Source organism: Hoplias malabaricus, chromosome 5 (genome assembly GCF_029633855.1).
Source record: "Hoplias malabaricus isolate fHopMal1 chromosome 5, fHopMal1.hap1, whole genome shotgun sequence".
NCBI lineage: Eukaryota > Metazoa > Chordata > Actinopteri > Characiformes > Erythrinidae > Hoplias > Hoplias malabaricus.
In genome coordinates, this window is record NC_089804.1 from 46,111,354 (window position 1) to 46,133,131 (window position 21,778).

Below are 21,778 nucleotides of genomic sequence, written 5' to 3' on the forward strand. Positions count from 1 at the left end.
TAAAGATTGTCACAAGACTACAAGATAGGAAAAAGCTATCAATTTTGGGGCCAGGAAAAAAAATATTTTCACGCTTTTATTTATATATATATATATATATATATATATATATATATATATATATATATATATATATGAGTGTGTATGAGGAAAAAAAGAGGACGGGGAGAAGGGAGAAAAAAAAAAAAAAAAAAAAAAAAAAAAAAAAAAAAAAATTTACGAGCCATCAAATGTGAATTCAGCAATTCACATTTATGATTGGCATTCTGTGGCAACTAAATCTGGACTGAATCTTTCAGACTGCTAAGGTAAGCTGCAAAAAAGCAAAACAAAAAAGAAAACCTGAATCTATTATAAAATCATTTTAAAAACATGCCACTGTTGTGCAATATAAATGAGACTACAACAAAAAGAATTTCATCAGCTTTCATTCACTGGTAGGTACAATAGCATTGTTTGGTGACCTATTCCTTATTTGCCAATCTGGTATGTGCACCTCACAGTGCTCGGTTAGTTGTCTACACAGGGCCAGTTGCTCCTCCATTTTTAATTTGGCAAAACTGACTAAAATAAATGTTGTAAAATTTAAAATGTTTCTTGGTAATATCTCTTAAAGGTAAAGGGCATAATTTAAAAATATATGAATTATATGGGACAAACTCTGACTGACAAAATCACACTGCTAACATGACTCATAACATGATGCCTTTTTGGGGGTGGGGGAGTAGTTGTGGTGTTAAAAAGAAAAAGAAAAAAAAATACCAAATCAATAATTCAGTATTCCAGCCTTAAATATAAACAAAAACTGTAGGAGAAAAAAAAATAGTTTTGAAAACTAAATGATCATGAGAACCTGTGGTTGGTCTGGTGGACGCATGAAGATGCTGATGGTACTAGTGTGATCTACAGTCTTGTTTACGTAAGCATTTCTTTTTGAGCATACAGACAGCTTAACGTTGGTTCAAACATACTTTGGGAGTAGATTATGTTGCTCTTAAATTTACCAGCTAAGAGTTAATTGTGGGTTAATTTAGAACATACTTTGGGCGGTAAGGGCCTACTGTAGCCATTTTAGGCTATCATACTGATATAACCAACAATGTTCTAAGATGTTTCAAAATAAAACAAATGTTAGAAAGATGAAAAGACTGAGAGCTTGTCACAATGCTACAACCCTGATGGGGCAGTGGAAAGGCTGAGTTTCAGAATCATAAGATTCAGTGCAAAGTGCAATCAAAGGTTGTGATTTTAACTTTGCTCAGTTTTAAATCAGAACCTGCTGTTAAGGTGACAAAGACCGCACTCCTTCTCACACTGTCCATCTATAGTTTCCAGCATCTGTAACATCATAAATTATTCTTATGACAACACAAAGTGGCTACTGTGCCCTAATTATCATATTTTGCAAGGAAAAGGCAGTCGAACGTGGATCATTCCCTCTCAACTCAATCATTCTTATTACATTATGGGATGTAATTACTCCTCTTTCTGTAGTGCACCATCTGATGGGCAGTCGTCAAGGCAACAAGGGGCCTCTACCTCCACCCCATCTCCTGATTGGTTGTCTCTGCTGGCTAAGGCACACTGGATTGGCTGTGGTGGCAGGTCAATGGGTTGACCAGTGGCGCTTCCTGAAGAGCTGCCATTCAGCTGCTGGGACACACCCCCAGGTCTATCACCAGTTCCAGAAGGCCGCCCCACTGTCTTGGGCTCTTCTGCCAATTTTGGGGGGCTTGTAGAAGGAGGCGATGAAGATAGATTCTAAAAGGCAGGGAGACAAAAATTACTTTGTATTATTAGTCTCAATAATTGTGATGTAAGCATCTGGTAAAACTGGTAAAGTCAGGTATTTACCAGCCTAGCATATAATTAGTAATGTAGTATTAGTAATGACCAAATTAAAATTCCATACATATTCTGACAACTATTATCTGTTTTATGATCTCAAAATTAATTTTTAATTGTATTGACGTCTGTTTTAAAACTTGTATACATGTAAAAATAAAATCATTAGAATCAGAAAACAATTCAATGCTCAAGAAAGAGTATTTACTTGTGTGCGACTGGTGGTTACTTTCTTCCCTCCCCTTCCTTTTGGCATCACTTCTTTACCCCTTCTATGACAGACAAACAGATCATAGCTATTTGCTTTCTAATACAGGTTGACACACTTTAGTAATTTCTTAAAAATTACATCCACATTTCAATCCTAAGCCTGTATTACTACCATTATACATACAGTAACTGTAAACATGACTAGTATCAGACTTACCCTTTCCCTCCTCCTACTGATACCACCTGCATGTTAAAGCCCCCTCTGCCACGGACTGGTTTGTTTCCAGCCCACTGACCCACGACCATACCAGCAATCTCCAGCTTCCCACCTTGAGGGGGTATAGACTGGATACCTAAAAGATGAAATAAATATTCTTAATATTAATGAAAATTAATTCTTAAAGAAGACAATAGATTCTAAAAAGAATTGATTAAGTACTGTAACTAGATTACATTTTCACCCTGATTAGATTTTGTGACATGAAGAAGGGTGCTTTACTACATAAGCCGCTCAATGCATTTGCTGTCAGATACCAAAACCATTCTTAGAGCCCTTATTGGGTACATGTAGGGTCTGTTACAAAACATATCATATTAATTACTAATACAATGTGTAAATAACTGGAGAGAAGACAGGAAGATTCTACACATCTTAGACATTCTTCATTAAAGCTGTCTTGATTTTCACTTGATTAGTTCATAACTAGCAAGGACATGACTTATTTGCTACTGTACAAATCATAGCATTTTCTGAGTAATATGCTTGAAGATTAATAAATAATGTCAAGAAGAGTACACCTGATGTTGGGAGCTGACCTGGGAAGGCTCTAGGCCTGTGCTGGTGGTGCGGAGGTGGCATGGAGCCCAGGGGTCGGGGAGGGTAAATAGGGTGCATAGGGTAGAACGGTGGCACCATAGCAGGAGGCAGGAACGCTGGGGGTGGCAGAGGTGGGGGTGGGGGAGGGGGCCTTGAAAGGTTGATGCCCTCTAAAATGGCCTGCCGCATCTTCTCCACTCGAGAAACCAGTTCCTCCTGCCAGGGGTGAACATTTTAATCATGTGATTGAAAAGCTGAAATGCCTATCCCCTTAACATTAAATAACATTCAATTATTATGGTGAAGGGACATGATTACCTGGCCTTCACACATGTCCAGTAGGGCAGCCCTGTCTCTGGTAGCCTTGGCCAATTTGCTCTGAAACAGTTTCCCATCAAAGAAGCCCCATGGGCAGCAGTGGTCCCAGGGCAGTGGTTGCCCACACACATCATTCACAAAAAGTGCAGTGTCCACGCCACTCATGAACAGAGAGGCCAACTGAACTCCACGGTTATCCACTTTCTCCACCTAATAATAGAATCACATTAAGTGTCATAAGCGTTTGACTTTCATATTATTTTAGCTTTTCAAAAAAATTTAAGTCCACTCCATCAGGGTTTCAAAGACATATTTCCATTCACACAAAAACATCCCAGAAAGGCTCACACGAGAAAGCAAAACAGTAGGTAAGAGTACACATTTTCAATATCAACATATGATCTTAAAATTATTTGGTGCAGTAAATGTTGGCACCTCTGCACTGCAGTGTACTGCACATGTAGAGTAGGGCTAGGCAATATGGACAAAAAAAAAAGTTCATCTCTCGATATATTTTAACTGAATGGCAATATACGATCTGACATATGTGAAAAATAATGTGGAAAAAATGTTTTATGAACATTTTATAAACAGAACATTCAGTTTTATGTGTTATCTCAATCTCATCTCTCGATATTCAAATTAAATTACATGTTAATGGATGTTTAAGACAAAGGTTTTCATTGGGTGTCTTAACTTTTCCCCATTATTGTACATCGAACAAAATTCAGTTGTAAAAGCAAAGCTAAACAAGATGTCTGAAAAACATTTTTATTTATCTAAATAAAGATTCGAAGTACGTGACAAATGACTTTATTAATTTACACACCTACAGTGTCTGTAATAAAGTGCTTTTAAGAACCGTGTAAAGGCTTTGGCTATGTGCCCCCAGTGTGGACTTTTGAGAAATAGCTCGTCTGCAGACACGCACTTTTAATCTACCAGTGGCTCACAGGTGCATCTTAACCATAGATCTGTCATCAAAGCAAAATGTTTTACTCTCGTGAGCTGGTTGGAAAGGACCTGTCTGACTTAAATGTACATGTTAGGCCGCGTTTCTCATGCAAAGAAATTGCAACTGGGCAACTGGTATTGTGGGTGGGAGTTTTAATCAGCCTTTTGGAGCCCTTTTGCTCTACTGTTGAAACGAGCATACCCTTTGCTATGTAGTAAACTACTGCCTTAGTGATGACATGCCACTTTGTACTTTTCTATTTGTAAGGCACAGCATTAGCTTATGAAGCTTGCAATGCTGTTTGAAATGGTTTAGTGGTACTGGGACGTGAATGCTTCAGAACAGTAGCAGCAGTACCTCAGAGTTTAACAGCTTCATACAGAAGTTTGTACTGCTGTTGTAAATGGTGAAATAGGCTTGTAGTACTACCACATTTTGATACAACCTCCTTTCAGCATTCCCTGCAGGTAGTCTGTTTCTGCTCCTCATCTGACTGGTAAAATCCGAACCATTTCCATATAACCGAACCACTGTTCTTCTTTTTATAGACTAACTCCTCTTCACGCTCTGTGTTACTTGCCTCCATTGTGTGTGTGTGTGACAGAATGCGGGTGGGGCTGGGAGCAGAGCTAAGCAGACAAGCTGAGCAGAGCACAGACTCATAGTGAGAGAACAGAATGGCTGTGTACAAGATTTAGACTTAGAGCAATTTAAAAACATAAAATATTGATATTATATATATATATATATATATATATATATATATATATATATATATATATATATATATATATATATATATATATATATATATATATATATAAATTTTAATCGATATACCACCCAGCCCTAACGTAAAGCGAAATTCAGCTGTAACCAACTTATCAATGCCCAGTTTTGTGGTGGAATTGGTTAATGAAGACAAACAGACAAGTGTTGTCAAAGGTCTGTATTCCCCATACTGCACTGAAAACAAAGTTATAAAAAAATCTCTGGAGACTTTATGAAAAGATCAATTTACCTGAAAGGCCATCTTAAGTGGAAGGGAGTCCAAAATGCAGATTAAAAAAACAACATGAAAACAACGTTTTCAAAAATTTGTGCACATGACCTAACTGCAGGCACCACATTCATCAATTTGTCAGTACATGAAATGTAATACTACCTTGAGTTCCTGGAGTTGATCAGGCTCATAGAGCTGGTTAGACACAGCTTGAGCCAAAAAGGCATCAAGCTCGTGGCGCTGAAGAATGCGGCCACCTGGCCACTGCATCATGTACCTGTAGGCATACGCAAACCATTTAGTATTTCAAATACTTTGTAGTACACTACAAATAATTACATCAAATGACACGAGACCACACAAGATTTTAATAAATTAATTTAATTCTAATGAAAATTAGAATACTATTAAAGCCAAGTCAAATTCCCTAAATGGAAAAAGGTACAAGTACATTTGTTGTCACTGCATTTGAGATCTATCTACTGTCATGCTTATGGAGAAATTGCTCTTCTCTGGTAGTGTGGGTACCTGAGGACACAGCACATGAGCAACAGGTGAGATGGCACACAGGCAGGGTTGAGCAGGGCAGGGCAGTCTGAACGCATGCAGGCCAGGAATGCTCGAGTGCGCCGGCTGCGGTCCTCTGAGGCACGGCCTAACCAGAGACGTCTCAAATTGGGACAGGTCCACTCTCGGAAACACAATGCCGGAACCAGCTCTGGTGTCAGAGCTGATTTGGCCTTGCTGGCACACCACTCCTTAACAATCACTGGAGGCACTGTGGATGCAGAAAGAAAAACAGCCTGATTTATACAACATTTTGGAAAGGTACTTATCTAGTAAACATAGTTATGATGAGTATCTAAAATGTGTAAACCCCTGCACACCACAAAGACAGCAAATATTCACACATTATTGCATTAACAGCAGCACATCTGTAATGTAGAAATACAATGTAGAAACAACCATGATAATGTTAAAAAAAAAACAAAAAAAAAAACTAAATTTTGGATAAAGTATGGATTTTATTTGGATCACTGTTATGCAAACCAGGAATATGCTCAGTAGAACAGACAGCCCTATTTAATCTATGCAACCCATTTTTAGTAATCACTGATATACAATTTGTTTCTAATGTCACTGTCAAATCCCGTAAACCCATACTTTATTAAACTAGACATCATTGCTTGCAATAAATGCTCAGAGTTGTATTTTATGTAACATCATGTAGTAACAGAAATTTGCAATCATTTACATAATTAGTTCAGTGTCCATTAAAATTATGCCATGGGATATCCATTGCCCATAAGTGATAAATATTCGCTTTGTTATTACAAAGTGTGTATTTGTCAATGAGGTCTGGTGATTAATCAAATGTATTATGATCACATTCCTCAGACAATAGAAAAAGCAAAGCCTACATTTGTCCTCCAGTGAAAAATAAAAAATCAAAATAATACTAAAAATTCAAATGTAAACCTCAAACACCTTTATTCTCTGCCTGATACTTACCATCTAGCGGAGCACGCTTGCGCATGGCTAGCCTCTCCAGCCTTCTCTGGGTTTCAGCCAGGCTGAAAAGCACCCCATAGGCATACTGCCGGGCTGAACGGAACAGTAGAGAGGCAGGAGGCAGGTCAGTGCTATTCTCATCTTCTATACACACTGGCATCTTCATCTCGCCCTGTGAGAAACATCATAGCGAAAACAGCAATGAGATCAGCCATATTTAAAAATAATAATAATAATACATAAAAATTAACTAAATGAATTTAAACAACAAAAACACATCCATCTTATGCATTGCTGCATATTTCAAAATACGTATAAAATGCACCTTGGATTATTTATAGTCCAGTCATTAATTTTTTACCCAGTTATTTATATTACATATTATTTTAATCAATTATCATCCCGTTTTGTGTTTTGCAACTCTCCAGCATGTATGCTGTAGTTTGAAATCTCCCCTCTCTCTGGACTCATAAATCATAACTAGGGCAACTGCTTTTTCCACCGAGGGGACAGTGCTGAAATAATCTTTTGGCTCGGACAATATGCTTCACTAAATCTGCTGCCACTTCTAGCATCTCTGTAACTTTAACTTTACCATATAGGATGGCTATCACATGCACATGGCAATGCTGGCAATAAACAGCTATATTATTTATTTTTTGACCTTCAAAGAGAGAAGAGGAAGAGAGGGAGGAGGGAAAAAAAGGACCAATTAAAGGCTAGTATTTTTCCCCAGCTTTTCTATTCATACATGATTACAGCCTGATATACAAGCAATTTTCGTTATTTTGTGGAAAACTCTTCTTAATGTGTCATCTGTACAGGATCAGGCACTTTTTCCAGTCACTGCTATCTTCCATGCAAAAAAAAAAAAAAAGAAAAAAAAAATTAAAGGAGGGAGCTTTCCCTGATTGGCTGTTGAGTGAGGCCACCTCCCTCACTCCCCCCTCCTGTTTTTAAATGGTCTCAGTAGGAAAAGGGCAGACATTGAAAGGGATCTAAGCTTTGAAAATGTATTTATTTAAACGTAATGAAATATCCCACAGCTCTAGCTCGAGCTCAAGTTACAGTCACACACCTGTGTCAGAAGCTTGCACTTACGTCACAATATCTAGATATGGCAAAAGTCTTACCGAATTAAAAAAAAAAAACATATACCGGTATTATAGTGAATGCTATTATATCGCCCACCTCTGAATAAAAGCCCTCCACATTACATGGATCACTCATAAAACATGGTCTAAAATCTCATTTTCATTACAGCCTGCTGAGAGAACAAGGTACAATTCCAGTCTGACATTTTTAAATATTCATTTAGATAGTCATGCGACTGTTGGTGGAGTTTGACTATGCAACTCATGGGAAAGTGCTAATTAACTTTGTAACGTCATGCTAGTGCTTTCACCTTAGTAAGGATGTGGTAGATCTGTGGGTACATGAGTCCTCTCCTATGTCTGTGCTCTGCCACTCTCAGGACCTCTGCGCTGACCTGTGGCAGGGGAGGGGTTGTGATGTCCATGTGGCTCCGTGTTGCCATGGACAGCAGCGATGGAATAGCTGGCCCACTCCCATTACCCTGGTGACTGTCACTGGAGGCACCTCCTCCACGGCCACCAGGTTCTTCCCATCTAGAGGATTTGTCGGCCAAATGACTGGGGGGGAGAAAAAAACCAACACTATTTTAGCAAACTTATACTATCATGAAAACACATAAAACAGCAACATGAATTATTAAAACACTGAAGGTACACAATAAGATATTTTTCCTAGGACATTTATTCACTTTACAGACATTCTGAAGGTTGAAATTCTAAACATTTCCATAAATCTCATTTTTAAATAAAAGCCTGTTAGAAAATACTTTGCTATTGGTATCAGCAAACTGTTGTGAAATTGATGTTGCTGAATTTGATAGAGGTATATTTGACGTTAACTATACACATGCATGATGACTGCCTCATGTGTCCATCTGTTTTGCATGACCTCAGAAATTAAAGCTATGAGTACATTTTTAGCGGCAGAGCAGGCAGGGGCAGTAAGTTTTTAAACAAGTTCTGTGGCCAAAATTGCAGTTATTTATGGCCAGTGTTCTCTGGCCTGTCCTCTAGTGTAAGCCTCCAGTAACACACATAGCACATAGGCAGGTACCTGAATAGTTACAATCACAACACAGCAGGTTGTTTACGCAAGCACATGGTCAAACAACAAGTACATCATTATCCTTGCAGATCATGAATGAGCAAATGTTCCAGAAGATATTAGAAGAGAATGTAACTTAATCCAGAGAGAAGATGGAGGTTTCTACAAGACAACGACCCCAAACGTACACACAAATAAATTAAGGCTGATTGCTAAAAAAGAATTATAGCACTCACATGGCTTAGACAATCTCCTGACTTGAATCCCACAGAAACATTTCAAGGAATTTTGAAACCAAATAATCTTCCCCTCAACAATTTTCTTTTTTAAACATAGATTCTTGAAACATACAATTGTAGAAAGCCTAACAATATAGTATTGTGTTCATTTGAAGTGAATCTGTGCACTCCACATGCATAAAATTACAACTGCAGTGTATGAATTAGGTGTGAAACACCAATTCTTTATTTTTTATCATTTACAAACATTTTACATTTTTCATTCCCTGTACAGCTAAATTCAGCTTTTAGCAGACATGAACCAGAACATACCTGCTGCACCACATAAAATGTTCAGTGAGTAATTCAGCACCATTTAAGTTTGAAGGGCAAATTCTACCAAAACCTTTTTTAAAAAATAATAAAAATAATGAGCAACTGTAATAGTGCATGCACTTTGTGCATTGCAAGGCTGTATTCCCTGAACAACCAATAAAAATACAAATAAATAAATACACAAGTGAATAATAGATATAGAAGTATCTACATCTAAATAAAAATATTATTTTCTCGTATTAATACAAAGTTGCTGGAGCTCAATATCACAAAACCAACATGTAAACACCAAAACATCTAGTATTTTTTTTTGTTAGGTCTACACAGTAAAACAGATTGCCCATACAACCTAAAAAAATACTTCATGTGACAACAATAAACAGGGTTTATTCAGCTCTAATAAATACTTTGAAAGAACAGTTATTTGATCCAAAATATTTCTATTGTTTATAGCCCAACAAACAAGCTAAATATGTGCCGAAAGTATGTCTTATAACTTGCTTCATATAAAGCGAATGCATTTGAAGGAGCATTTGCAAAGTAGGAACAAATCCACAGGCATTTATAGTCAACAGTCAAATGGCTCAAAACTCGTAGAAGGAGCATGTTTCAAGAGTAAACACCTTTGGCTTCAGTGCATGTACCCACGCCTTTAGCAGAATCGGACAAACTGCAGTGAACATGCAGTCCTCTGGAAATATCTTGGACATGTAAAATTAATTAATTATCTTCATTCATTGTCTGTAACCACTTATCCAATTCAGGGTCACGGTGGGTTCGGAGCCTACCCAGAATCACTGGGCGCAAGGAGGGGACGCACTCTGGAGTGGGTGCCAGCCAGTTCTTCATAGGGCGACACACACACACTCCCCTATGGACACTTTTGAGTCACCAATCAAACTACCAACTTGTGTTTTTGGACTGTGGGAGGAAACCGGAGCACCTGGCAGAAACCCACACACCAAACTCCTCACCCAAAGTGTGGCTTAATTATTATTATCATTTAAAATAAATGTATTTTCTCAATTAGTGTGGTGCTCATATAAATGATATAGAATAAGAACACAAAATTAAAATGATTTTCACTGGTAGATTCCATCTTTAGAGAGGGTGGTTCCAAAAGTGATTCCAAAGAATTCTAGTGCATAGTTAGCTTAAGATGCTTGAAAATATTACATATCTACAGTTCTCTCTGCAAAACATATTTTAAAAAATGTATACATTTTCCTCACCAGATATTTGTAATTTTCACATTTTGTTCCCCTTTATTAGCATTTTCTTAACATATAAAGTAAAATAAAATCACCAATAAGGGCAGCAATGCGCTGTTTCCATGTCTATGTTTACATGTCCATGCAAGATCACAATGATTCACTCAAGGGTGCGGGAGATTTCTTCATGTATGCATTGTAGGAAACCTGACGTTAAATGTGAGATGTACTCTGATTTAAGGGTTATAATTTTCGAAACCCTCTAGTGTGCACTTTGCAATGACACAGAAATCTGTGGAGAATAGACCTTTAGTGTGAGATGTGCCCCGATTTTCAAATCCGTTATGATTTTTAAAGTTTTAACCAGTTTGAACCATTACACTGTTCCAGCCTAAACAGTTTAAAGCACAGCTGCTAAGGCCCTGTCTCTTTAGCTTTCATTTTCACACGAAATGTAGTGAATAATTTCGAGCTACATTCATGGAAAACTTGTTCATCAATGAAATACAGCAGACAGAAATTATTTAAAAGCAACACAGTGCTGAAAACCAAGAGGCAAATAAGCACCAAATGCTTTTGGCTATGGCCAAATCAACAAGCAGCAAAAATAAGGAAAAAAATAAACAGAAAAATATTCTTATTGAAACAACATGCAACATAGGAAAATAAGGCTTATACTTTCAGGACCAATTAATAAAACATCGAAGGGAAGAAACAACATATACTGCATACTCAAATATATAAAAGATGTTTGGCTACTACTAGTTGCTAGTACTCCCAATAGGCTCCTTAGGAACAAAGGCAACAATTTCCTGGCAATGTGGATCAGGCTGATATGATCAGGACCATGTTCAAATCATGTTGATTTGTGAGGGCTTTTTTTTATTTATTTTTTTTTTACATGTGAACAATGTGCAAATAAGACACTTAAGGCTAAAATTAGGCTTTTTGGTCACATTTCTGCTAGACCATTACACAAGCTTACATGGGGTTTCACAACTGGTGACAACATTTAAAGCAGGGCACTGGAAGAAATGGGTTAAAACGAAAAAACAACAAATTTGCTTTGTGGCTTTTTCCACAATAAAGAATGAAAAGAGTAATGCTTAGATCAACTCTCAAGAGCTTGATTAACTAGCTTCCTCTCTGGTAACACCCACACAGACAGCCACAGAGGATTCGGAAAGTGGTCAATTGATGCATGAAATAGAACACAGACATATCATAAAAAGTGTTTGAACAGTACACCAAATGTAATATAGCCTAATCTAACTTTTTTAATAAAGAAATTTTGTAGAATTAATAATATTAGTAAAGTAGATTAATAATTAGTAAAGTAGAATCAGAGTTTGACACCATTTCTGCCACATTCTGATGTTACCTGTTAAGATATTTTTAGAGAAGCTCTGCCAAGAATAGAGTGCAAGAGAAGCCATGTTAAAGAAAAAGAAGGGTGCAGGAATCAGTTCAAAAGCAAACTCACTTAGTGCTGGTGTCATTTTGCTCTTCCCCATCTGAAGAAGAAGATGGTGAGGGGGAAGGGCCTGAGGGAGCTGCTGTGTGGTGATTGGGCAGTCGGTTGCCACCTTGCGCAGAATCATAAGGAGCAGACCATTCAGCAAAGCCCATTTTCCCAACAAGAGAATCATTGCAATCCTGCAGTGCTGGAGGTGGGTTCTGGAATAGAAGGGCAGGACCAGAGGCTGAGCCAGGTCCATAGGGCCCACCTGGATAAGGCACCTTAACACCTGATACCTGGGGTGGACCAAACTAAGAAGACAAAGTAGAAAAACACAATGTTTTAGCTGGAATGAAAAAACACACAAGGGATACTATAAAAACAAAAAATAATGTCTAAAACATTAAATTTACCGGGGCTTTTCCAGACTGTACTGCCCCTATGTGGCCTGGAGGTGCGCCAAACTGACCAGGCCCAAAACCTGGAACTGTAAAGAAGGCCAATTGGAAATTGTCATTATGAAAGTAAAAACAGAATCTTAATTATTCTTAAGAAGACCATAGATGATAACACTAGATAACTCTGCTGAACATTTTTGTTGACACAAATCTAAAATGCAATCGACATCTAATTCTAAAAATGTATACTCAAGGCATTTACTTACAGAGGTAAGGAGAAGGTCCCATTGAAAGAGGTCTTGGTTTACTGGCCGCTGAAAAATACTCTACTGCCTTCTTAAACCTTTCAATTTTATCTTCAGTCCGAGACTATGAAATAGAGAATTATAATCCAAATTGAGCACACCTTCCAGAAATAATATTATTAATAGTAAAAAGAGAAATAAGGAAATATATATTATGATTTACCTGCGACTGTTTAAATACATCCCTAGCAACAGCATCCAGGTTCCCAAGGTCTTTGATGGATGCAACATACTCTGATACAGCCTTAATCACAACCTCACAAGGAGGGAGTACTAATTGATGAGCCCTTACCTGAAATGATCAGAGCAACAATGAAAGGGAACAAAAAAAAGATGATAGAAGTTAGTTATTAAATAGAAAGCTAAATGAAAGGAATACCTTGAGGGAGGCAAGAGGGTGTTCTGGACCCAAGAGACTCCAATGAAAGGCAGCCAGGTCTTCATCTGGCAAAATGTGGTTACCTTAATTAAAAAAAAAAGAAAAAAAAACACACAAACAACATTCCACTTAGTCAGGATCAGGTAAACTACAATGAGACAAAAATAGTAACAAAGGTTCAAAGATCTCCAGACTGTGGCATTTCTTGCTGTTCATAACTGACACTTACCAAGCAGGGCAGCAAAGATGGGCAGGTGCTGGGTTTTAAGACCCAATTGGCGAGCAGCCTCAGACAGCAGGTACTGATGAGTGGTCAGATTCTTGCCGTTCCAGGAGAGCTTGAGAGCATGGGAGCTGAAATAGGCTGGGACATTGCATAGAGCGAACTCTGAGTCCTGTGCAATCAGGCCCTGAAAACCATAGTCTCTGTACAGGGATAGCACCTCCTGATGGTGGTCTTCAAGGGTCTGTACCACCTGAAACATTCATCATTAAAATAAATACATAAAAATGTAAGAAACATGATGTTTTATCATGGAAAACAGACTAACACTATTTTCTAGGTGTTTTTTTCTCATCTGTATTATCAGCACACTTGATTAGAAAGTACAGACAGGGCAAACCTGGCATATTTAAAAGCTGTTAAACACCGGTTCGTTTTTGCAGATGAAAAAAGACAAATCAGACAAAATGTCTTCTTAAAGTAATGTAAATATTTTTGTTGTGTACAGAAAATTGCAAATGCTGATATTGGGAATGTTTAAGTTTTTTTGGAGAGAGAAAAAAAGCAAAAAAAAAAGCAAATTTCACACAAGAACGGATGCCAAATGAGCGCAAATCAATATCATGATTAATTGTATATTTTACCATGATTACGATTAATGAAAAACAATTTCGTTTTTGTAATTTTGACCCTCATAGTGACGAGGCTTGTACTGTAAATCTGCTCCAGTATTAAAACTGAGAGATATTTTTTTCTAATATTTCTGGGAGCTTGTTCCTCTCTTGTTTTCTGAGCACTGTTTATATTTGATGAGTGATTGTGCTTTGGTCGCGTTTCTCAGCGTTTTACTTCTTTTTGTTCAGTGTCATATTAAACATAGTCGCTGCACGTCCCAACCACAGAAGCTGTGATTTTCTTTGGAACTAGCTGTTAGAGTTGCTCGGTCGGCCTGGGCCTTTAGGTTGCTTCCATTCGGCAGATAGGGGCAGAATCACGCTACTATAACTCGGGAGTGTGGTTTTAAAGGGACAGTACATGAACACACAGTGAGGACAAAACATAATAAAAATAATTGACATAATCAATATAGTGCATTGACTATATCTTCCCATTCATGACCCAATGGCATTTTTACGTTTTTTTTCTTTATGGATCTACACAAACCGCGCAAACTGCAGTGAGTTGTACATTCGTATTTCCACATGTTTCGTGTTTGGGGTTGTGTAGTGTAGTTTGTTTATAATCTGCCCCAACAATAAATTCGAGCTACATCTAGCAGTGCACCTGCACGTTACTATCTGCTTCATGGGGTGTGTCATGCTCATTGTTTCTATGCCACGCTAGAGACAAACATGATTAGTTGTTGATTATTTGTCCCTGGCAAAGTTTGCAAAATTTTACCAAGGGGGAATAAAATAATGATGCAATATTGTTGTCCAAAAAACAAAAACGAGTATGATATGCATGATGCCATCAGTTATACACGTGTTCAAATTAATATACTGTCTTTTGAATAAATTGTACTCAATATATTAAAGCCCCTGGGAACCTATTTTGAAATTGTGATTTTTTTTTTTTTTATTCTAAACTTGGGTGTCATGTGGAACGTTCAGCAAAGTTTAAAAAACACAAATCAGAAATAAGATCAATCTCTCCTCAAAATGACCAACATATACTCTTCAGAGCTCTCTGAGGACAGTGTGGGCGTGGTCCAATACTAATGGCTCTCAGCTCTGTATCACTGGAGAACAGAATGCTGTTTACCTTACCATGGCAACATACAGCCTCAAGAAAGAGCAGTCACTGTATTTAACTATAAACTGCGGTTGTCATTTTACACAAGATAACAGTAAAATGGCACAGGCAGGTCAAATTGGCATTATACAGCCATTCATGTACTGACATCTTTTGTCTTTTATGTGTCTGTGGTGTGGTTTTGTGTGATTATTTATATATATGTTAACATAATTGTAAAAACTGGATTCCTTCTTTAGTGTCTCCAAATTGGTGACCTCTACCGCTGCTACTCTGCTGTACTCCCAACCAAGTGGGTCTGCCTTCCCCACTGTTACTATGCTCTGCGTGCCGGCCAAATGCGGCTGAGATCCCTGCTAATGTGCCATTAAACACACTGACCAAGTGTTGCTGCCATCTCTGCTTTACTCAGCCTTAATCGATTCAGGCTCATTCTGTATTTTTTGTGTTCTGTTTGCTCTGTTTATGTCTTTCATTCCCTCCCTATAGCTTGGTGAATAGCTGAAAAGCTAGCCAAGCAGAAGAAATGCTAGCACAGGCTTCCAGTATCCGTAGTTTCAGGTGCTGCACATACTGATGGTATGGTGTGGTATATGGGGTACAAAGATAGTGGGGCCATTCTTCATCAATGGAAACCTCAAGGCCAATTGCTACATGATGATGTGTTTCCCTCTTTATGCACTGAAGCTGGCACGTTCCCTGAGTTTTTCAAGCAAGATTGTGCAACACCACATTATGGGTGTCAGGTCTGAGCATTCCTAGATGAACAGTTTCCTGGAAAGTGGATTGGTCGTCGTGGGCCAGTTGAATGGCCCCCAAGGTCTCCCGATCTGACCCCTTAGACTTTTATCTTTGGGTTCATCTGAAGGCATTTGCCTATGCTGTGAAGATACAAGATGTGCAGCACCTGAAACTACGAATACTGGAAGCCTGTGCTAGCATTTCTCCTGCGGTGTTGCTATCAGTGTGTGAAGAGTGGGAGAAGTGGGTTGCACTGACAATCCAACACAATGGGCAGCACTTTGAACACATTTTATAAGTGGTCAGAAACTTGTAAATAACTCATGAAAGAATAAAGTTACGTTAAAACCATTAAAAAAGCACACCATTGTTTTTCTTGTGAAATTCCAAATAAGTTTGATGTGTCACATGACCCTCTTCCCATTGAAAAAACAAAAGTTAGATCCAAAATGGCCGACTTCAAAATGGCCACCATGTTCACCACCCATCTTGAAAAGCTTCCCCCCTCCCATATACTAATGTGCCACAAACAGGAAGTTAATATCACAAACAATTCCCATTTTATTAAGGTGTATCCATATAAATGGCCCACCCTGTACATATGTTTCAACTGTAATGGGAGAAACTGTGGGGAGATTGCATTCCCTCCCTGGAAAAATACAGTTCAGTATTTTGCAAAGTCCATGTAAAGAAAACCCAGTTTCAGCTGCTTACTGAAACTGCGGAAACCAGAAAAACAAGCAGACTTAGCCTGAGACAAACTATGGAGCCCAGAAGGACAAAATCCAGAGAAACAAAGCAAGAATTATGTTCACGTGAAGAGAAAATAGAAGAAAACACTCATTTGAAAAAACAAAAACAACAGGCTGATCTTCGCATTATTATAGCACTAAAACATAATTTAATACTAGAAGCGCCGCCCCTTCTTGACCCACTGATACAAGCCCCAAGAGCCGTTAACAAAACATGTTCCCTGGGCTATGCTGTTTTCACCTATAGCATATTAAGGCACATAGCGGATATTACAATTTCCATCATTTCTCATAAACGTATAATTGTCTTTAAAATATTCAGTTTAGGCCTAGTTATGTGTGTTTTCTTTATAATGTTTAATAATAATTTTGGAATAATTTTGAGTAAATGTTGTGTAAAGCATGCAAATTTCAAGTAAAAGCAACCTGCCCCCAGAACAGAGAAAGAACCAGGGGCGCACATGTTTATGTGATAATATTTATAAGGGGTACTTGGAGGCTTTGGTTTGAAAGAGTTCAAGAACCACCGATTTAAATTAAGGTATAAAATACATTAAACGATTTAGTAAATAATGTGCTGGCTTTAAGCTTCTGTTTTAACTGTTACACAAGCTAAGATAATGTCACCAAATTGTCTATATTATACATTTATAACAGGTAGTGATAATAGGGTCACAGCACCACAGGTAAACGTGGGCTGTGTGTGGACCACTATCAATATATGGATAAATGTGAATTTTTAAATGTCAGACATTCTTGCTAGAACAATGAATGAATAAAATGCAGATAAAACCACTTGAAATAGTATTCTGAAACTTGTGATAACTGCAGAAAAAAAATATACACAATGCAATATTATAATGAATAAACACTCTTATAATGGCAAAATTTGCACAGTGCAATTTCTGCAGTGCTGAGACCAGAGTAGCAATGGCAAAAGCTCTGTTCTCCCTATTACAGGTCAATGAAGCCTCACAGTGATTCTAAAGCTGTAATCTTAAGATAAAATAATATTATGCAGTGTTTCTTTAAAGTTAAAATCAGCCAGGATTCAAGCAATCTGACAATGAGGCAAGTTGAAATTAATGTTGCTTAAATACTGAAAACAATAATTACATTCTGATCAAACTGATTTTTTCCCACCCAAGTCTATAACTAAACGCATCTTCTTTAAATATGTGAGTTTTCAAAATTGACTGACAAAGTGCATAGCCATTTACACCTGGACTAGATTAATTGCAATGAATTGGGATTAACGACAATATGACTACCGACAATCAAAAGAGACTTAAAGTGCAAAGCCATTTACAACTAGCATCTTGAGTGACCACTTTTCATCAGCTTTCTTACATAATTTCGGCTTAAAGCAGAACCCCACACAAGTAACTCCTCCGCTACATTTGTTTTTGGGCAGAAAATCAGTAAAAATCTTGTTTTGCTCCAGTACATGCTGTTCAAATTCAGGGTTTGTCAGGCCAACATATGAATGAACATGAGTGGAGTTACGATACACAGTTATGATAAACATGATTTAGGCAGTACCTCATTGTTGTAAAGTAAGCTTTGCCATACATATTGTAATATGGCTTGAGGCATCTACCTCCAAATGTGGTCTGAGTGAAAGGATTATAATAGGATGCATTGTGCTCTCTTCACTCTTTAATAATGGATGCTTATGATCTGATCAACAACGGCACATGCTAATGCCTGGTGTAGAAAACAAAGTCAAAGAGACTGACAAAAGTTGTTGCTTACAGTGGTAAAACTACTGTACACTCAAATATTTTTCTGATGTACTATCCAGAGGTGTATGTGTAGATTAATGATTATTCTAATAATCAGTGTAAAAGTGAGAGAGAGATCGACTGCTGTAATACCGATGCATCGCTAACTGTAGAAATATGATGTAGACTTGCCAACTTGTCTACTGTAATTTTGCAACTATATTTTTAATGCATTATCCAAAAATGTAAAGGCATTGTTTTTGGTTGCCGTAGTAATTGGAAAATACACTCATTATCCTTCTTCTTATGTACAAAGCAAACACACTTGTAGATTGCTGTAGTATTTAGAAGAATACACATCTTTTCTGCTGTACTACACAGATCATTAGATAAACCACCAATATCCATTTGATGTACAATCCAAACGTGTTCATATAAAGATTTTCATTAGTATATAGAAACTTATATTGAGTATTAGTTCTAAAGTATTATCCAGAACTGCATATCTACATAGCTCGATTAGTGTAATATTTAAATGTACGCTCACAATTTTCCACATGTAACATAGCTGTAAATACATACAACCTGTTGATTAGAGCAGAAATTAAATGTTTATTTTAATGTACTATGGGAGAAATAGCTGTGGTTTATACAACAAGTTTATAAACTGTCCAGGTGAATGTTTGTAGGTGGTGTGTGCGTGTACTGCCACTCACCCGCACGCGGAAGCGGAACATGGCGAGGCGGACGCAGTGGCTGAGGCAGGCGGGCGGTAGGAACCAGGCCCGCGGGGGCGGCGTGGCCTTGCTGCCGACGTGGTTGACGATGAGCTGCGCGGTCTGCCGCTGCGCCTGCGCCCGCCGCGCCCACTCGGGCCAGCGCTCCTTGCCCAGGGTGCCGTTGAACACGACCACGAGCTCCAGGCCGCCCTGGTACAGACAGGCCTGCGACAGCGCCGCCAGGTAGCCCAGCATCGCGTTCCACTCGCCGCCGCATACCCAGTCCGTCTGGTAGCCGCCGTACAGGCGCTGCAGCCCTGAGTCCGCGTCCACCAGCACCCGCGGCGGTGGCGCCAGAGTGCCGGGGTGAGGTGGAGGGTGCGGGTGATGGTGAGGATGAGGATGGTGGTGTGGAGGCTGGCGGCCTGCTGTTCTCGCGAGCTTCAGAAGGTCCACCGGGACAGCGGCCCCAGGACAACGCTTCTCCAAATACTCCTGAAACCCCTGCACTCCCATCGCGAAACTTTTAAGCCTATTTTAATGCGTCTTTAAGTTTAACGTAAGTCTGACAAAATAAAATATATGCAAAAACGTGCAATTTTCGCTAACGTCTCTCCTGACAGAGTTGCAGAGTGCGCGCACAGGCAGACTTTACTAATGTTCTTATGTGACTAACGTTACAGCGAGTAACGGTGACCCCCAAATAATAAACAAGAATCAACTGATCTCTGTGTGAGTGTGTGAAAGAGTTAAACCTGTGAAAGCGAACGTGAGTTGTGAGGCTATATCTTATATTTGGTCAGCCATTCCTTTTCTGTTTTGGTATGATGCCAGCAATAGTCCAAACTAACATTACGGACTCGCAGCATTCATCGACGTTACAGTAAAACTCGCTGGGAACACATGACCGACGGTAACGTTACCTTTCACAACGTTACAACGGGAGTTAACGGCAGTAATGATGTCGACAACAGTCAAAAACCACGATAATCCTACATGCTAGCGAACTGGCTCCACGTTAAACTGCGACTGCGAAACTTGCTGCTTCAGTTTAGCATAACCGTTAGTGTTTGGACGCGCCCGCTTTTATAGGGTGACCACAGAAACGTTACAGAGATTCAATAAACGGTGTCTAATTTTTTTTACTGACTGATGTGACTCAAAACTACAGCGATTAAACCGAGCTTTATCTCCCGCAGCCCGTTCCTGCTGAGCCTGAGCCCGGTGTGACTGACGACTCTGTACTAAAGACGAAACCCAAATCCAGAAGGAAATGGACGACAGAACAAAACAAAAACAAAGTAAAAGAACTAAAATAAAACAAAAAAAACAAAAAACCCAAGCTCCCTCGCTCTCTGTCTCGCTCACTGCTTCATACTGAGGAGACGAACATACTTTCAAGCGACGTCGGCCATCTTGCGACTTCCCCGCGGACCCGCAGACAGTAGGAGGCAGGCGAAGAGGAGGAGAGAGGGTGTAGCGGAGCGGGGAATGATGGGAAATGTAGTCCTAGCTGTCCCTTTGCTTTACAGGCACCAACAGAGAGGTCGAGTAGAAGACTACAACTACCAACGTCGTGACCAGTGACCCCGATGCCAAGGCAAAAACTAAAAGGATCAATTCATTCAAAAACAAAAAACAGTAGGGAATATGATTTAAGTATAAAACGACAAACCACTCTAAGCCCCAGTGTAACGTTACGTTTCGGTTTATTGGGAATCAGATGCAAATACGTGTCAAGTAAGTTAGATTGAAACAAGGGTAAAGAAGTGGATATGCACATTCCACATAGCTCCCAGTTGTTCAGGGCAACAAGTGCACCCTTCACAGACCCAGGAAAATAACAGAAACGCCCCTTACTCTGTAAGTCATAACGAATGTTGCCTTGCTGTAATTTATTACTTAACTGTACATTTAACTATGACCTAGTTTCAATAGGCCCCATTATAAACTATAAGTTAAAGATATATAATTGACTATCCAAGTTAGTCTTTATTATTTCAAATTGCAGTAAACTGGTCTCAGTTTCAAGGATACTGAATGCTCCTGTTTTACACAAATATACCATATTAATAAAACATGTAGCAACATGGGCTGTAAATTGAGGGGGGGAAAAACTCTCTAAATTGAAGATAAGTAGCCCACCTGGTTCAATCTCATAGCCCATGTAATAACCAACCGAGTGCCCATCCTCATCTTAAAACTCATGTTCAGCTTGGCCCAACTCACTGGGATAGTTGGCTGTTTTAATTTATTTATTTATTTCAGAATGTATGTACGTTTATAGTGTGTGAATATGCAAACAGTCAAATAAAGATGTAATGTTATTTGTTATATCCTGAGTATTTGGAACTGTTTTGATAGGAACAAGTATAACAATAATTGAATGCCTCCAAAAGCTTCCTCACAAAAATCTGCATTTAAAATGTATATGAATTCAAACAACTGAGACATTGTTTTGGCAATAGTTTGGAGATCAAGTTTTGGCTTAAAACTTATTTTTCCTTCCTTGAAAGTGTCACAACATGCATGGCCTTGATGCAGGATGCAACATGAAACGTTTGTAAAATCAGAACATATAAAATGTAACCTCCATTTGTTTTTAGAATAATTTATCAGCATTTGTATACAAATGATTATTAAATAAAATTAAATGCAGTAATACTTTCAGTGCTGCTTTTAGGATTAGAATCCTAGAAACAGGATTTTTTAAAATCTCGTTTACATTATCATTATTGAAACCTAGAAGTGTGAATCAT

At 38.5% G+C, this 21,778-nt stretch overlaps 1 protein-coding gene across 1 annotated transcript; it reads right to left on the bottom strand.

The window, feature by feature from the left end:
- Positions 1-301: 301 nt before the first annotated feature.
- fam120c (family with sequence similarity 120 member C) lies at positions 302-21,293 on the bottom strand. Its single transcript, XM_066670343.1, has 16 exons — positions 19,017-21,293; positions 13,335-13,581; positions 13,106-13,188; positions 12,890-13,018; positions 12,688-12,790; positions 12,437-12,510; positions 12,048-12,334; positions 8,066-8,312; positions 6,661-6,832; positions 5,677-5,926; positions 5,311-5,425; positions 3,191-3,400; positions 2,872-3,088; positions 2,273-2,408; positions 2,054-2,117; positions 302-1,761 (listed from the first exon to the last, which is right to left on the bottom strand). The coding sequence occupies exons 1-16, from the start codon at positions 19,533-19,535 to the stop codon at positions 1,477-1,479; spliced, it is 3,138 nt and encodes a 1,045-aa protein (XP_066526440.1). The 5' UTR covers positions 19,536-21,293; the 3' UTR covers positions 302-1,476.
- Between the last annotated feature and the right edge of the window lie 485 nt (positions 21,294-21,778).